The 17,188-nt window shown below is 44.4% G+C and overlaps 1 protein-coding gene across 1 annotated transcript in view; it reads left to right on the top strand.

Moving 5' to 3' along the window:
• PKHD1 (PKHD1 ciliary IPT domain containing fibrocystin/polyductin) overlaps positions 1 to 16,858 on the top strand; it is a 918,515-nt gene extending 901,657 nt beyond the window's left edge. The window contains exon 65 of the mRNA XM_069726855.1: positions 16,611 to 16,858. Coding sequence (XP_069582956.1) covers positions 16,611 to 16,648 — 38 coding nt within the window. The 3' untranslated portion in view covers positions 16,649 to 16,858. The remainder of the gene's footprint in view (positions 1 to 16,610) is intronic.
• Positions 16,859 to 17,188: the final 330 nt, after the last annotated feature.

Raw genomic sequence — 17,188 nt, 5'->3', positions numbered from 1 at the left:
GAAGGCAACTAGCACGGGATAGAAGTAGAAAAGCAATGAGTCAAAAGATGGACATCCGTTGGTAGTTAGGTCTAAGGAAGTAATAAATTGAGAATTGGAGAACTGGCTAGAACAAGTGATTAAAGCAAGAAACTAAATCCAACAAGTCATCAAATTAGAATAAAAAACCCAGCAGCATGAATAAAAGAAATATCAAAAAAAGAAGACAAAATCAATAAAGTTAAGGACAAAGGAAAGCCAGAAAACTCAACGAACAATCTATAACCTTGGAATTGATAGGTTTTCCACCATGCAAACCATCTTTATCAATGTAGTTGACCTCAGTTTCACCCGTATGTCAACAGTTTATTAACTGGATGAAACGTTTTTCGTCTTATGCATCTCACTACTTGATAAGCATCCTTATCTGGGTATGGTTTCGATATTCCATGCAATGGCCGCTCCTTTCTCTTAATGTCAAGTATTATATGATGAACCAATGATAAGTAGATGCATTGAAAAGTGTAGGAATCAATATTGAATTGAATAGTGAAGGTTAATAACTTGTTACATCAAAAGAAATGAGTTTTTAAAGTCTTTAGATCTTATTTTTGTCCCTTATTTGATGAGCCTCAGTCAATGGTCTACTGAGAATTCTTGGACCTAGGTAACCAAAAAATAAACCCTAATGGCAAGTAATTGGGTCCAGTTGGGATTGTGTTCTGCTGAAGATTTGAAGACAATATTGTATGAGAGTTTAGGTCTGGCAGATATTCTTCTTGTATTCTAAGTCATATTATATCAGAGCCTATGAACATTCAATATGCCTCTTGGACTGCAATAAAGCCCCACGATGGGAGAAACAGAGGATGAATGGAGCGATGGCACGCATTTCAGATCTCTGTTTTTTCGGATTAGAGAGTCAGGCTACTTACACACTAAGTTAGGCCTTTCCCTTGTGATGCACATGTGTAGTGTTCCCACAGGCTCCCATTCATCTTATAGAGGCCCAAAGTCCTTTTAGTCTCAATCAGACTGGTATATATTGGGTTAATGGATAAGGGGGTAGTTTGGTCCAATCGATAAGTCTGTAGTCACTCTGTATGAATCCCCCCAGCACACACAATGTGATCTGGGGGGACTCGCCGGTTCGTGACCCAGGACTGGAGGGTATGTATGTCTTATACATACTCCCAACCAGGGCCCGTCTAGAGGGCATGACCTTGCTCCGTACACTTGCATTGAGCAAGGCAGCGCCCCATCTAGAGACGTGGCTGTCCAGTGGGTGTGGTAGACTAGAGGAAGTGGCATGCACCATACAGATGTTTGGAGCGTAGTCGTGTCCACTGGCCAGAAGTATGTATAATACTTACATACCCTCCGGTCCTGGGTCAGAAAATGGCAAATCCCCGCAACCCACAGTGACTGCAAACTTGTTGATTTCGACTGGACAAAACCTTGGATTCAATTTTTACTAGAGTAGCAGACGGCACCATGCCATACAGGGTCAGGGGTCCGGTAAGCTTCTTTTCCTATGATCAACAGATGACACTGTGTAGCTACTTAGTGGTGTCCTTGTAGGATATACATTGGATGTATACAAAAGGAAGTGCCCTCAATGTAAACTTCAGGAGGACCCGTATGCCCTTGGTCTAAGCTGCACCAAGGAAGTGACAACTGTCCTGAGCATATTTCCCGGTGAAAGAAGTGGTTGTCAGTTTTCAAGTCCACACATCTGCTAACCTGATAAACTAAACAATAATACTTTTTGTCACTTGTGTTTTCGTTTTTTTCACACGGGTGGTCGCTCAATTTGCTGGCACGTGCGCTGTTTGTGTTATGTTTCGGAATTAATTACCAGACAAATGGAGATCCAAGTAAAGTTTCGACTTCTGATTTCAATTAGAATATATCAGAAAGACATAAAGAAAGGAAATGCTACAATTTATATGTTTTGATACTTACCATGCCACTCCTAAGATAGAATTCAGCCGTGTGTGCCCGAGGATACAGATCTGCTATAAATTCATTTTTATCTAATTTGTCTGAGATCTAAGCTTCCTGTAGAGGTCTGTGATCAAAGAAACTGATTCTGTCTGATGTTGGCTCTGACACATAATGTGTGCTGACTTAGTTCTGTCTATAAACTCTCAGCGGGAGACTGGGACTGTCCCTTGACACCTGTGCATAGTGAACTTTCATTATACCATGGCTTGGCGAGAACTTCAGTTCCCATGGGTCCTACAATGTAATAATTAGCAAGGAATCGGCACGGTACAGGGCAATATTGGGCAGATGAAGGCTATTCTGTGGAATATGATCATGATTAATGTCCATATCAACAATTATAGTGATGTAATGGGTCCAGGTTAGTGCTAAGTATGGTCAACAGGAAGAATGATCGACAGAAGATCTGTCGGGTTATAAATGTTCTACAATGTGAATTGTCCAGGATATGGATTGTTCAGGATAAGTCCACGATTCTGTCTACGCGGATAGGATGATAGACAATTTAGTGGGACCAAGGAAGCACTGAGGTATTCCAACTTTGACATAGGGTTTGTAAAAATTGTTTTATGATGCTGCAGACACCGAGGAAGATTAATGATTGACCATATAAGGCCACACGTTTTATTTAAAGCAAGATTGAGGAGGGTAAATCTTTCCCATTTTGGACATTTTCCGACAAAACTCCAAGCCCATTGGAAGAGGATGACCAGTAAAAAAATCATCAGTTCAGTTGTAAAACCAGTGTCGAAATTGAGTTCATTGGTCCACAAGGTTATGATGTCTGCTAGAGTTGAGCGACCTTGACCTTTTTAGAGTCGAGCCGGGTTTCGCGAAACCCGACTATCTCAAAAGTCGGGTCGAGTGAAATCGGCCGATTATGACGCAAAGTCGGGATCGACCGAAACACGAAACCCAATGCAAGTCAATGGGGCAGCATAGTCGGCAGTGAGTGGGGGCCAGGAAAACACCTAGAGTGCCCATTTTAATGTCAAAACCATCCATTCTTCTTAATGAAGCTTGTCAAGCGTAATTTACCTTATAATAATTGGAAGGCATTTGAAATTGGGGGTCATTTGGCTAAAGTTGTGTGGGGTAGGGCTGGTTCAAGTAATTAGTGGGCCCAGGAAATCTGGACCACGTCACGGCAGTGGAGCAGGGAGAGGTAAGTATTTCAACTTTGCAAGTGCTGTGATCCTGAGCAAGCAGGGGGGGCCCACTTGTTGGCATTGGCACTGGCACAGGGCCCCTCAAAGTACAGCGGTGTGTTTGCACGGCGGGGGCGCCTCCCACCGGCAGCAACACTTTTGCGTACTATGAGAGGCCCTGTGCCAGTGACGTCGCCAACTAGTATTCCTCCCCCCACCTGATGAAGGAACCTGCACTTTCATCTGCACCTTCCTCTTTGTCCCCGTGTAAGGTGGTATGGTATGCGGGAAGAGCAACCTGACTTTCAGCAGGGTCACAATGTTGTTGTGTAGCATGCACGGGGAATGTTGCGTTATGGGTCAATGTACCAGCAGACTCATCTATCACTGGCTGGGCAATGGGCACGATGAAGTGGAAACACAGATATAGGCCCAAAGAATAAAGTGGGCTAAATGCAGTTCAAAATTGGTAACACAGGAATAACCAGGGGGCATTGCAGTGGAGGACAACTGGAATGAGAGGCTGACACAGAGAGTAGGGCCAAATCAGTAAGTAGTCGATATGCAGTTCAAAATTGGCAACCGTAGTAAACAGGCGGCACAGCTTTGTTCAGTGGAGGAGAACAGCAAAGAGTGGCAGACACCGATAGTAGGCCCCAACCCAACTAGTAGGCCAAATGCAGTCTAACATTAACAACTACTTAACGAGAGCCTGAAAATGGAATTTCAGGACAGGAAACCAGGAGAACAGCAAGGAGTGGCAGACACCGATAGTAGGCCCCAAACCAACTAGTACGCCAAATGCAGTTGTTCCATTTAACCACAATTTAATGAGAGCCTGAAGATAGAAGCTCAGGAAAGGCAACCTGGGGAACACCTTGGAGTGTAACACACCATCTCTCTCCACCCCATACCCATTTTGTAGGCCTAATGCAGTGTACTTTTCTACAACTACTAAACGAGAGTCGGAAGACCGAAGCAATGGCAAGGAAACCTAGGGAACACCTTGGAGTGTAACACACCATCTCTCTCCACCCCATACCCAATTTGTAGGCCTAATGCAGTGTAGTTTCCAAGAACTACTAAACGAGAGCCGGAAGATCGAAGCTCAGGAAAGGCAACCTGGGGAACACCTTGGAGTGTAACACACCCTCTCTCTACACCCCATACCCAATTTGAAGGCCTAATGCAGTGTAGTTTCCAAGAACTACTAAACGAGAGCCGGAAGATCGAAGCTCAGGAAAGGCAACCTGGGGAACACCTTGGAGTGGAACACACCATCTCTCTCCACCCCATACCCAATTTGTAGGCCTAATGCAGTGTAGTTTCCAACAACTACTAAACGAGAGCCGGAATATCGAAGCTCAGGAAAGGCAACCTGGGGAACACCTTGGAGTGTAACACACCCTCTCTCTACACCCCATACCCAATTTGAAGGCCTAATGCAGTGTAGTTTCCAAGAACTACTAAACGAGAGCCGGAAGATCGAAGCTCAGGAAAGGCAACCTGGGGAACACCTTGGAGTGTAACACACCCTCTCTCTACACCCCATACCCAATTTGAAGGCCTAATGCAGCGTAGTTTCCAACAACTACTAAACGAGAGCCGGAAGATCGAAGCTCAGGAAAGGCAACCTGGGGAACACCTTGGAGTGTAACAAACCCTCTCTCTACACCCCATACCCAATTTGTAGGCCTAATGCAGCGTAGTTTCCGACAACTACTAAACAAGAGCATGAAGATCGAAGCTCAGGAAAGGCAACCTGGGGAACACCTTGGAGTGTAACACACCCTCTCTCTACACCCCATACCCAATTTGAAGGCCTAATGCAGTGTAGTTTCCAAGAACTACTAAACGAGAGTCGGAAGATCGAAGCTCAGGAAAGGCAACCTGGGGAACACCTTGGAGTGGAACACACCATCTCTCTACACCCCATACCCAATTTGAAGGCCTAATGCAGCGTAGTTTCCAACAACTACTAAACGAGAGCCGGAAGATCGAAGCTCAGGAAAGGCAACCTGGGGAACACCTTGGAGTGTAACACAATGTCTCTCTACACCACGGAAGGGCTGATTCTTAGGAAGGAAGGCTGTTGGAAATAAGCATTGCGCGTCCGAGGGTGATTATATTCTTATTAGGTATATACTCACCCTCGGACGCGCCCTGCTTCTTTATTTGGAATTAATGTTTATTTGCAATGTGGTGTTGACTTTCTCTATTATTTTGGTAATTAATGATTTTATTATTTTCATTGTTTTGCATCTTCTCGGCAATAATATAAAGAAGACGCGACAGGACAACACTCGGTGGATGCCATATCTGTGTTTTCAATTTAAAAAACCTTTCAGTTAACTACTTGCAGGAGAAAGTAATTGTAGCTGGTGGCCATTTTTAGTACTGTACCAGATTTTAGTTGTGTGTTTGTTTTTAATGTTAAAATGTCTGCATTTGATATCTCACCAGTATTTTCTTTTTTATAAGCAAAATACTTTTTTTTTTATTTTATGATGTTGGTTCAAGGGGTACACGGGCAGCAGTAGACAGGTCAGTGGAGGCCTAGTGGAAGGAGGGACCGCAGACAGGCTTCGAAGCCCTAACATAATAAATTGGGATGCCTGTAGGCAATTTAAAATTGGTTCCAGGGGAACACGGGCAGCAGTAGACAGGTCAGTGGAGGCCTAGAGGAAGGAGGGACCGCAGATGCGCCAATGTTTCCCCCATACCAAATTTGTAGGCCTAATGCAGTGTAGTTTCCAACAACTACTAAACGAGAGCCGGAATATCGAAGCTCAGGAAAGGCAACCTGGGGAACACCTTGGAGTGTAACACACCCTCTCTCTACACCCCATACCCAATTTGAAGGCCTAATGCAGTGTAGTTTCCAAGAACTACTAAACGAGAGCCGGAAGATCGAAGCTCAGGAAAGGCAACCTGGGGAACACCTTGGAGTGTAACACACCCTCTCTCTACACCCCATACCCAATTTGAAGGCCTAATGCAGCGTAGTTTCCAACAACTACTAAACGAGAGCCAGAAGATCGAAGCTCAGGAAAGGCAACCTGGGGAACACCTTGGAGTGTAACACACCCTCTCTCTACACCCCATACCCAATTTGACGGCCTAATGCAGCGTAGTTTCCAACAACTACTAAACGAGAGCCGGAAGATCGAAGCTCAGGAAAGGCAACCTGGGGAACACCTTGGAGTGTAACATACCCTCTCTCTACACCCCATACCCAATTTGAAGGCCTAATGCAGTGTAGTTTCCAAGAACTACTAAACGAGAGCCGGAAGATCGAAGCTCAGGAAAGGCAACCTGGGGAACACCTTGGAGTGGAACACACCATCTCTCTACACCCCATACCCAATTTGAAGGCCTAATGCAGCGTAGTTTCCAACAACTACTAAACGAGAGCCGGAAGATCGAAGCTCAGGAAAGGCAACCTGGGGAACACCTTGGAGTGTAACACAACGTCTCTCTACACCACGGAAGGGCTGATTCTTAGGAAGGAAGGCTGTTGGAAATAAGCATTGCGCGTCCGAGGGTGATTATATTCTTATTAGGTATATACTCACCCTCGGACGCGCCCTGCTTCTTTATTTGGAATGAATGTTTATTTGCAATGTGGTGTTGACTTTCTCTATTATTTTGGTAATTAATGATTTTATTATTTTCATTGTTTTGCATCTTCTCGGCAATAATATAAAGAAGACGCGACAGGACAACACTCGGTGGATGCCATATCTGTGTTTTCAATTTAAAAAACCTTTCAGTTAACTACTTGCAGGAGAAAGTAATTGTAGCTGGTGGCCATTTTTAGTACTGTACCAGATTTTAGTTGTGTGTTTGTTTTTAATGTTAAAATGTCTGCATTTGATATAGTAACATAGTAACATAGTAACATAGTTAGTAAGGCCGAAAAAAGACATTTGTCCATCCAGTTCAGCCTATATTCCATCATAATAAATCCCCAGATCTACGTCCTTCTACAGAACCTAATAATTGTATGATACAATATTGTTCTGCTCCAGGAAGACATCCAGGCCTCTCTTGAACCCCTCGACTGAGTTCGCCATCACCACCTCCTCAGGCAAGCAATTCCAGATTCTCACTGCCCTAACAGTAAAGAATCCTCTTCTATGTTGGTGGAAAAACCTTCTCTCCTCCAGACGCAAAGAATGCCCCCTTGTGCCCGTCACCTTCCTTGGTATAAACAGATCCTCAGCGAGATATTTGTATTGTCCCCTTATATACTTATACATGGTTATTAGATCGCCCCTCAGTCGTCTTTTTTCTAGACTAAATAATCCTAATTTCGCTAATCTATCTGGGTATTGTAGTTCTCCCATCCCCTTTATTAATTTTGTTGCCCTCCTTTGTACTCTCTCTAGTTCCATTATATCCTTCCTGAGCACCGGTGCCCAAAACTGGACACAGTACTCCATGTGCGGTCTAACTAGGGATTTGTACAGAGGCAGTATAATGCTCTCATCATGTGTATCCAGACCTCTTTTAATGCACCCCATGATCCTGTTTGCCTTGGCAGCTGCTGCCTGGCACTGGCTGCTCCAGGTAAGTTTATCATTAACTAGGATCCCCAAGTCCTTCTCCCTGTCAGATTTACCCAGTGGTTTCCCGTTCAGTGTGTAATGGTGATATTGATTCCTTCTTCCCATGTGTATAACCTTACATTTATCATTGTTAAACCTCATCTGCCACCTTTTCAGCCCAAGTTTCCAACTTATCCAGATCCATCTGTAGCAGAATACTATCTTCTCTTGTATTAACTGCTTTACATAGTTTTGTATCATCTGCAAATATCGATATTTTACTGTGTAAACCTTCTACCAGATCATTAATGAATATGTTGAAGAGAACAGGTCCCAAATATCTCTCCAGTATTTTCTTTTTTATAAGCAAAATACTTATTTTTATATTTTCTGATGTTGGTTCCAGGGGTACACGGGCAGCAGTGGTGTGGTCAGTGGAGGCCTAGTGGAAGGAGTGACCACAGACAGGCATCGAAGGCCTAAAATAATAACACATGGCTGTAGGCAATTTTAAATTGGTTCCAGGGGTACACGGGCAGCAGTGCCCTGGTCAGTGTAGTAGTAGTTGAAAGAATGGACCGCAGACAGGCATCGAAGGCCTAAAATAAAAAAATTGGGCTGGCTGTAGGCAATTTTAAATTGGTTCCAGGGGTACACGGGCAGCAGTGGTGTGGTCAGTGGAGGCCTAGTGGAAGGAGTGACCGCAGACAGGCATCGAAGGCCTAAAATAATAACACATGGCTGTAGGCAATTTTAAATTGGTTCCAGGGGTACACGGGCAGCAGTGGTGTGGTCAGTGGAGGCCTAGTGGAAGGAGTGACCACAGACAGGCATCGAAGGCCTAACATAACAAAAATGTCAATACAATGGTATTGTCAGTGGCAGGCATTGAAGGATGTCAGCGCATAGACTAAACATTGGTGGAGCTGTGAGATAATTTTGCAAGTGGTAGAGCACTGTTTGAGCTGGGGTGGGGGGAAACTGTCTTGTGGCCGGCGGTACAGGCCCAGGGCCCCTCATATTACAACGGTGTGTCTGACGTTGGGTGCGCACCACCACCGCCAGAGACACTTTATTGTACTAGGAGGGACCCAGTGGCAGTGCCGTCGACCAAAAGCGGGCTCACCCACCTCTTCAGACAAACTGCACTCTCACGGGTGCTGTCGCCAAGTGTCGATAACACGGCCCCGTGTGGGGAGTTTGGCCATTTAGTGAGGTGTAAACATGTCGTATGCTGGACAATCAGGTGCTGAAAATTACGAGATTGGAAAAGGCATTCAGAATAGTCCACAGGCAAGACCTTTTCATAGGAAAGCTAGGTGTCAGCCGGGCAAGGTGGGGCAAAAGATTTCGAAATCCAGTTGTGGTTCATTTTAATGAAGGTTAGATCATCTACATTTTGGGTAGCCAGACGAGTCCTTTTTTCTGTTAGTATTGAACCTGCAGCACTGAATACTCTTTCTGATAGGACACTAGCTGCCGGGCAAGCAAGCTCCTGCAATGCATATTCTGCCAATTCTGGCCAGGTGTCTAATTTTGATGCCCAGTAATCAAATGGGAATGACGGTTGAGGGAGAACATCGATAAGGGATGAAAAATAGTTTGTAACCATACTGGACAAATGTTGTCTCCTGTCACTTTGAATTGATGCTGCAGTACCTGTCCTGTCTGCGGTCATAGCAAAATCACTCCACAACCTGGTCAGAAAACCCCTCTGGCCAACGCCACTTCTGATTTCTGCCCCTCTAACTCCTCTGGTCTGCTGGCCCCTGCAGCTCGTGTGAGAACGATCACGGGCGCTGTGTGCAGGGAATGCCAGAAGCAAACGGTCAACAAGAGTTGATTGTTTGGTTGCTAATATTAGTTCCAAGTTCTCATGTGGCATTATATTTTGCAATTTGCCTTTATAGTGAGGATCAAGGAGGCAGGCCAACCAGTAATCGTCATCGTTCATCATTTTAGTTATGCGTGTGTCCCTTTTGAGGATACGTAAGGCATAATCCGCCATGTGGGCCAAAGTTCCAGTTCTCAAATCTGCGGTTGTGCTTGGTTGAGGGGCAGTTTCAGGCAAATCAACGTCACTTGTGTCCCTCAAAAAACCAGAACCCGGCCTTGCCGCGCCACCAATTTCCAGTGGCCCCGGAAAAGCTTCCTCATTAAAAATATAATCATCCCCATCATCCTCCTCGTCCTCCTCCTCCTCTTCGCCCGCTACCTCGTCCTGTACACTGCCCTGGCCAGACAATGGCTGACTGTCATCAAGGCTTTCCTCTTCCTCAGCTGCAGACGCCTGATCCTTTATGTGCGTCAAACTTTGCATCAGCAGACGCATTAGGGGGATGCTCATGCTTATTATGGCGTTGTCTGCACTAACCAGCCGTGTGCATTCCTCAAAACACTGAAGGACTTGACACATGTCTTGAATCTTCGACCACTGCACACCTGACAACTCCATGTCTGCCATCCTACTGCCTGCCCGTGTATGTGTATCCTCCCACAAAAACATAACAGCCCGCCTCTGTTCACACAGTCTCTGAAGCATGTGCAGTGTTGAGTTCCACCTTGTTGCAACGTCTATGATTAGGCGATGCTGGGGAAGGTTCAAAGAACGCTGATAGGTCTGCATACGGCTGGAGTGTACGGGCGAACGGCGGATATGTGAGCAAAGTCCACGCACTTTGAGGAGCAGGTCGGATAACCCCGGATAACTTTTCAGGAAGCACTGCACCACCAGGTTTAAGGTGTGAGCCAGGCAAGGAATGTGTTTCAGTTGGGAAAGGGAGATGGCAGCCATGAAATTCCTTCCGTTATCACTCACTACCTTGCCTGCCTCAAGATCTACAGTGCCCAGCCACGACTGCGTTTCTTTCTGCAAGAACTCGGACAGAACTTCCGCGGTGTGTCTGTTGTCGCCCAAACACTTCATAGCCAATACAGCCTGCTGACGTTTGCCAGTAGCTGCCCCATAATGGGAGACCTGGTGTGCAACAGTGGCAGCTGCGGATGGAGTGGTTGTGCGACTGCGGTCTGTGGACGAGCTCTCGCTTCTGCAGGAGGACGAAGAGGAGGAGGAGGGGGTGCGAACGGCTACAGCCAATTGTTTCCTAGACCGTGGGCTAGGCAGAACTGTCCCAAACTTGCTGTCCCCTGTGGACCCTGCATCCACCACATTTACCCAGTGTGCCGTGATGGACACGTAACGTCCCTGGCCATGCCTACTGGTCCATGCATCTGTTGTCAGGTGCACCTTTGTGCTCACAGATTGCCTGAGTGCATGGACGATGCGCTCTTTAACATGCTGGTGGAGGGCTGGGATGGCTTTTCTGGAAAAAAAGTGTCGACTGGGTAGCTCGTAGCGTGGTACAGCGTAGTCCATCAGGGCTTTGAAAGCTTCGCTTTCAACTAACCGGTAGGGCATCATCTCTAACGAGATTAGTCTAGCTATGTGTGCGTTCAAACCCTGTGTACGCGGATGCGAGGATAAGTACTTCCTTTTTCTAACCATAGTCTCATGTAGGGTGAGCTGGACTGGAGAGCTGGAGATCGTGGAACTAGCGGGGGTGCCGGTGGACATGGCAGACTGAGAGACGGTGGGAGATGGTATTGTTGCCACCGGTGCCCTAGATGCAGTGTTTCCTACTACGAAACTGGTGATTCCCTGACCCTGACGGCTTTGGCCTGGCAAAGAAACCTGCACAGATACTGCAGGTGGTGCGGAAAATGGTGGCCCTACACTGCCGGAAGGGATGTTGCGTTGCTGACTAGCTTCATTGGCCGAGGGTGCTACAACCTTAAGGGACGTTTGGTAGTTAGTCCAGGCTTGCAAATGCATGGTGGTTAAATGTCTATGCATGCAACTTGTATTGAGACTTTTCAGATTCTGTCCTCTGCTTAAGGTAGTTGAACATTTTTGACAGATGACTTTGCGCTGATCAATTGGATGTTGTTTAAAAAAATGCCAGACTGCACTCTTTCTAGCATCGGATACCTTTTCAGGCATTGCAGACTGAGCTTTAACCGGATGGCCACGCTGTCCTCCAACAGGTTTTAGCTTTGCCACGCGTTTTGGGCAAGATACGGGCCCGGCAGATGGAACCTGTTGCGATGTTGATGCCTGCTGCGGCCCCTCCTCCTCCGCTTCAGAACTGCTGCCGCCTGCACCCTGTTCCCCCAATGGCTGCCAATCGGGGTCAAGAACTGGGTCATCTATTACCTCTTCTTGTAGCTCGTGTGCAACTTCGTCTGTGTCACCGTGTCGGTCGGTGGTATAGCGTTCGTGATGGGGCAACATAGTCTCATCAGGGTCTGATTCTTGATCAGCACCCTGCAAGGGCAATGTTGTGGTCTGAGTCAAAGGACCAGCATAGTAGTCTGGCTGTGGCTGTGCATCAGTGCACTCCATGTCAGATTCAACTTGTAATGGGCATGGACTGTTAACTGCTTCACTTTCTAAGCCAGGGACGGTATGTGTAAAGAGCTCCATGGAGTAACCCGTTGTGTCGCCTGCTGCATTCTTCTCTGTTGTTGTTTTTGCTGAAGAGGACAAGGAAGCGACTTGTCCCTGACTGTGAACATCCACTAACGACGCGCTGCTTTGACATTTACCAGTTTCACGAGAGGAGGCAAAAGAGCAAGAGGCTGAGTCAGCAAGATAAGCCAAAACTTGCTCTTGCTGCTCCGGCTTTAAAAGCGGTTTTCCTACTCCCAGAAAAGGGAGCGTTCGAGGCCTTGTGTAGCCAGACGACGAACCTGGCTCCACAGCTCCAGACTTAGGTGCAATATTTTTTTTCCCACGACCAGCTGATGCTCCACCACTACCACTACCCTCATTACCAGCTGACAATGAACGCCCCCGGCCACGACCTCTTCCACCAGACTTCCTCATTGTTTTAAAAACGTTACCAAACGAACGGTATTTGTTGCTGTCACACAACTTACACGGTGAGCTATAACTTCAGTATGATTTAGCTACCCCTTTACAGGTGGGTGAGACCACAACGAAAATCAGCCACAATGTTACACACTCTGTTGTTGTTGGCAACAAATGAGATGGCACACACGCAGGACTGTCACTGAAGCGCAAATGTAAATATTTATCTCCCACTGATTTGTGTTTGTTTTTTTTTAAAAGGGAGACTTCAGAAGAAAAAAAAATTTAAAAAAAATTATTTTTTACAGAAGAATTTATAAAACAAATAAAATGAAATGATTGTTTCAGGGAGAATTTAGGAAAAAAAAAAAAAAAAAAGGCTTTGTAGGGCCCACTGAGTGAGAGAGGACGCACACAGGAGTCAGGAGTGGCACACAAGCCCAGAGGCCAATATTAATCTCCCACCGATTGATTTAGTTATTTTTTTTGGTAGATTTTGGAACCCAAATCAAGCAAAAAAATTAATAGGCTTTCTATGGCCCACAATTGGGGAGAGAGAGATGGCACACCCAGGAGTCAAGACTGGCACACAAGCAGAAGGGGCAATATGAATCTCCCACAAATTTTTTTTTTTTTTTTTTTTTTCAGGGAGACTTGAAAGAAAAAAAAATACAAAAAAAATGATTTTTTTCAGGAATAATTTAGAAACCAAAGAAAATAAAATGATTGTTTCAGGGAGAATTTAGAAAACAAATAAAACAAAAAATAGGCTTTCTAGGGCCCACTGAGTGACAGATGACGCACACAGGAGTCAGGAGTGGCACACAAGCCCAGAGGCCAATATTAATCTCCCACTGATTGATTTAGTGATTTTTTTTGGTAGATTTTGGAACCCAAATCAAGCAAAAAAATTAATAGGCTTTCTATGGCCCACAATTGGGGAGAGAGAGAGAGATGGCACACCCAGGAGTCAAGACTGGCACACAAGCAGAAGGGGCAATATGAATCTCCCACAGATTTTTTTTTTTTTTTTTTCAGGGAGACTTGAGAGAAAAAAAAATACAAAAAAAATGATTTTTTTCAGGAATAATTTAGAAACCAAAGAATATAAAATGATTGTTTCAGGGAGAATTTAGAAAACAAATAAAACAAAAAATAGGCTTTCTAGGGCCCACTGAGTGACAGATGACGCACACAGGAGTCAGGAGTGGCACACAAGCCCAGAGGCCAATATTAATCTCCCACTGATTGATTTAGTGATTTTTTTTGGTAGATTTTGGAACCCAAATCAAGCAAAAAAATTAATAGGCTTTCTATGGCCCACAATTGGGGAGAGAGAGAGAGATGGCACACCCAGGAGTCAAGACTGGCACACAAGCAGAAGGGGCAATATGAATCTCCCACAGATTTTTTTTTTTTTTTTTTTTTCAGGGAGACTTGAGAGAAAAAAAAATACAAAAAAAATGATTTTTTTCAGGAATAATTTAGAAACCAAAGAAAATAAAATGATTGTTTCAGGGAGAATTTAGAAAACAAATAAAACAAAAAATAGGCTTTCTAGGGCCCACTGAGTGACAGATGACGCACACAGGAGTCAGGAGTGGCACACAAGCCCAGAGGCCAATATTAATCTCCCACTGATTGATTTAGTGATTTTTTTTGGTAGATTTTGGAACCCAAATCAAGCAAAAAAATTAATAGGCTTTCTATGGCCCACTATTTGTGAGAGAGATGGCACGCTCAGGACTGGCACACAAGCCCAGAGGCCAATATTAATCTCCCATTTTTTTTTTTCCAGGGAAAATTTATAAACCCAATAAAAAAAATAATAATAAATAGGCTTTCTATGGCCCACTATCTGAGAGAGAGAGATGGCACGCTTAGGACTGGCACACAAGCCCAAAGCCCAATATTAATCTCCCACTGATTGATTGATTGATTTTTTCAGGTAGAATTATGAACCCAAATCAACCAAAAAAATAAATAGGCTTTCTATGGCCCACTATTTGTGAGAGAGATGGCACCCTCAGGACTGGCACACAAGCCCAGAGGCCAATATTGATCTCCCACTTTTTTTTTTTTCCAGGGAAAATTTATAAACCCAATAAAATAATAAAAAAATAGGCTTTCTATGGCCCACTATCTGAGAGAGAGAGAGATGGCACGCTTAGGACTGGCACACAAGCCCAAAGGCCAATATTAATCTCCCACTGATTGATTTAATGATTTTTTCAGGTAGAATTTAGAACCCAAATCAAGCAAAAAAATTAATAGGCTTTCTATGGCCCACTGAGTGAGAGATGGCACACACAGGAGTAAGGAGTGGCACACAAGCCCTGAGGCCAATATTTTTCTCCCACTGATTGATGTTGTGATCTTTTCTGGTAGATTTTGGAACCCAAATCAAGGAAAAAAATAAATAGGCTTTCTATGGCCCACTGAGTGAGAGATGGCACAGACAGGGATGGTACTCTTGCAGAAATGTCAATCTTAATCTCCCACAAAAAAAAAAAAAAAACAGGGAGTGTCCTTCAATTACTATCTCCCTGCAGTAATCTCAGCCAGGTATGGCAGGCAGCAATAAGGAGTGGACTGATGCACAAATTAAATAAAAAGTGTGGACAAACAAACAAGATAGCTGTGCAGAAAGGAAGGAACAAGAGGATTTGTGCTTTGAAAAAAGCAGTTGGTTTGCACAGCGGCGTACACACAGCAATGCAGCTATCAGGGAGCCTTCTAGGGCAGCCCAATGAGCTACAGCGCTGAGGAAAAAAAAGAAAAAAGGAGCTTCCACTGTCCCTGCACACCGAAGGTGGTGTTGGGCAGTGGAAATCGCTACAGCACAAGCGGTTTTGTGGTTAATGGACCCTGCCTAACGCTATCCCTGCTTCTGACGAAGCGGCAGCAACCTCTCCCTAAGCTCAGATCAGCAGCAGTAACATGGCGGTCGGCGGGAACTCCCCTTTATAGCCCCTGTGACGCCGCAGACAGCAAGCCAATCACTGCAATGCCCTTCTCTAAGATGGTGGGGACCAGGACCTATGTCATCACGCTGCCCACACTCTGCGTTTACCTTCATTGGCTGAGAAATGGCGCTTTTCGCGTCATTGAAACGCGACTTTGGCGCGAAAGTCGCGTACCGCATGGCCGACCACGCACAGGGGTCGGATTGGGTTTCATGAAACTCGACTTCGCCAAAAGTCGGCGACTTTTGAAAATGTTCGACCCGTTTCGCTCAACCCTAATGTCTGCACCTCTCTCTACATTGATTGGATTCTAGACAATATAACGGGACCACAGAAGCACTAATGATTTGCAATTTTGACATAGGGTTTAATAAAATTGTAGACGTCAAGGTAGGAAAAGGATTGACCCTAATAGTATTAGACCAAATGTCCCATTTAAAGCCTAATTGATCAGGGTTAACATTACTAAGTTTGGAAAAATTTTAAGATAAGTCGTATCGTAACCCATTAGAAAGGGGTGATCAACAGCAAAAGTGATGGGTCACTATTAACTCCTGTGTCCAACGTGGGTAAATTTAATCCATCAGGGAAAATAATATGAGGGATCCATGCACTATCTTTACAGAACATGTGCATGTTGGCTCGAATTTCACTGTAATCTGAGTTGCACTCAAGGGTCATGTAATTCTTCAGATCTAATAGTTTATTTGTGATCCTACTATATAAAATAGACCTTAATGACAAGTGATTGTCTCCAGATCCACCTCCAAATGGGGTTGTCTTCTGCTGGACCTTTGGGGTCCATGATTGTGCCTACTAAATTCTTTGGTATGTTGTTGAGCCAGACTGACCTTTGGTAACTTAAACTATCAAGAAGAATATATTTATGCAAAACTACAGCTTTTTTTTCAACCACGTAGTAAAAAATGTGGCACTTGCACCTTTTTAGTTGATAGTTAGCCCTTTTATTTTTTTGTTTGCTTCATTAGTTCTTATACCAAATTATATTTTCAAGGTATAATATAATATCAGTTTTTTTCAGACTGTATTAGCAAACTAAAATTAGTAGGCAAATGTTTTTTTCTCATAGGACTCAAAGAGAAAACAAGAAAGACAACAAGAAGATGACAAAGATCCAACACTGAGAAATGAAGCCACGTAGAAATAAATGGTCCATCATTTATTGGAACCAAACATTTGGGGAATCTTGGACATTTTACCATGTGTGGTTTGATGCACCTGTGTGTAAGACTACTGATTAGTTTTATTGTTTTCTTCTATTTCTCTTTTCTATCATCAACTTGCTTTGACAATAGTCGGGTGAAACTACTAGCATGGATTTATCCACTAGATCTCTGGACCCGTGAACAACTTTTTTAGGTAATTGCTTGGATAATAAGCCTGTATGATGTGCATACCATTGCAGCTGATTTATGTAACTGGGAGATGACCACATTCATGATGAGGAGACCTGTCACAGGTCATTTTCCCATCCAGTAATCCCATCTTTGTCTCAATCTTGGACCATTTTGGATTACTCATTAGAGATCCATAATATAGAATTAATTACTCATCACTGAACATTGGCAGAAATTACAAATATGAAAGCTATAGATTTCCTGTTATGATGAATGAATTGATGAAGAGCCCTTGGGTGTTGGGTTAAGC

Source organism: Ranitomeya imitator, chromosome 5 (genome assembly GCF_032444005.1).
Source record: "Ranitomeya imitator isolate aRanImi1 chromosome 5, aRanImi1.pri, whole genome shotgun sequence".
NCBI classification, from domain to species: Eukaryota; Metazoa; Chordata; class Amphibia; order Anura; family Dendrobatidae; genus Ranitomeya; species Ranitomeya imitator.
Note: the sequence above shows the minus strand (reverse complement) of the source record. Positions and strands in the feature narration are given on the sequence as shown.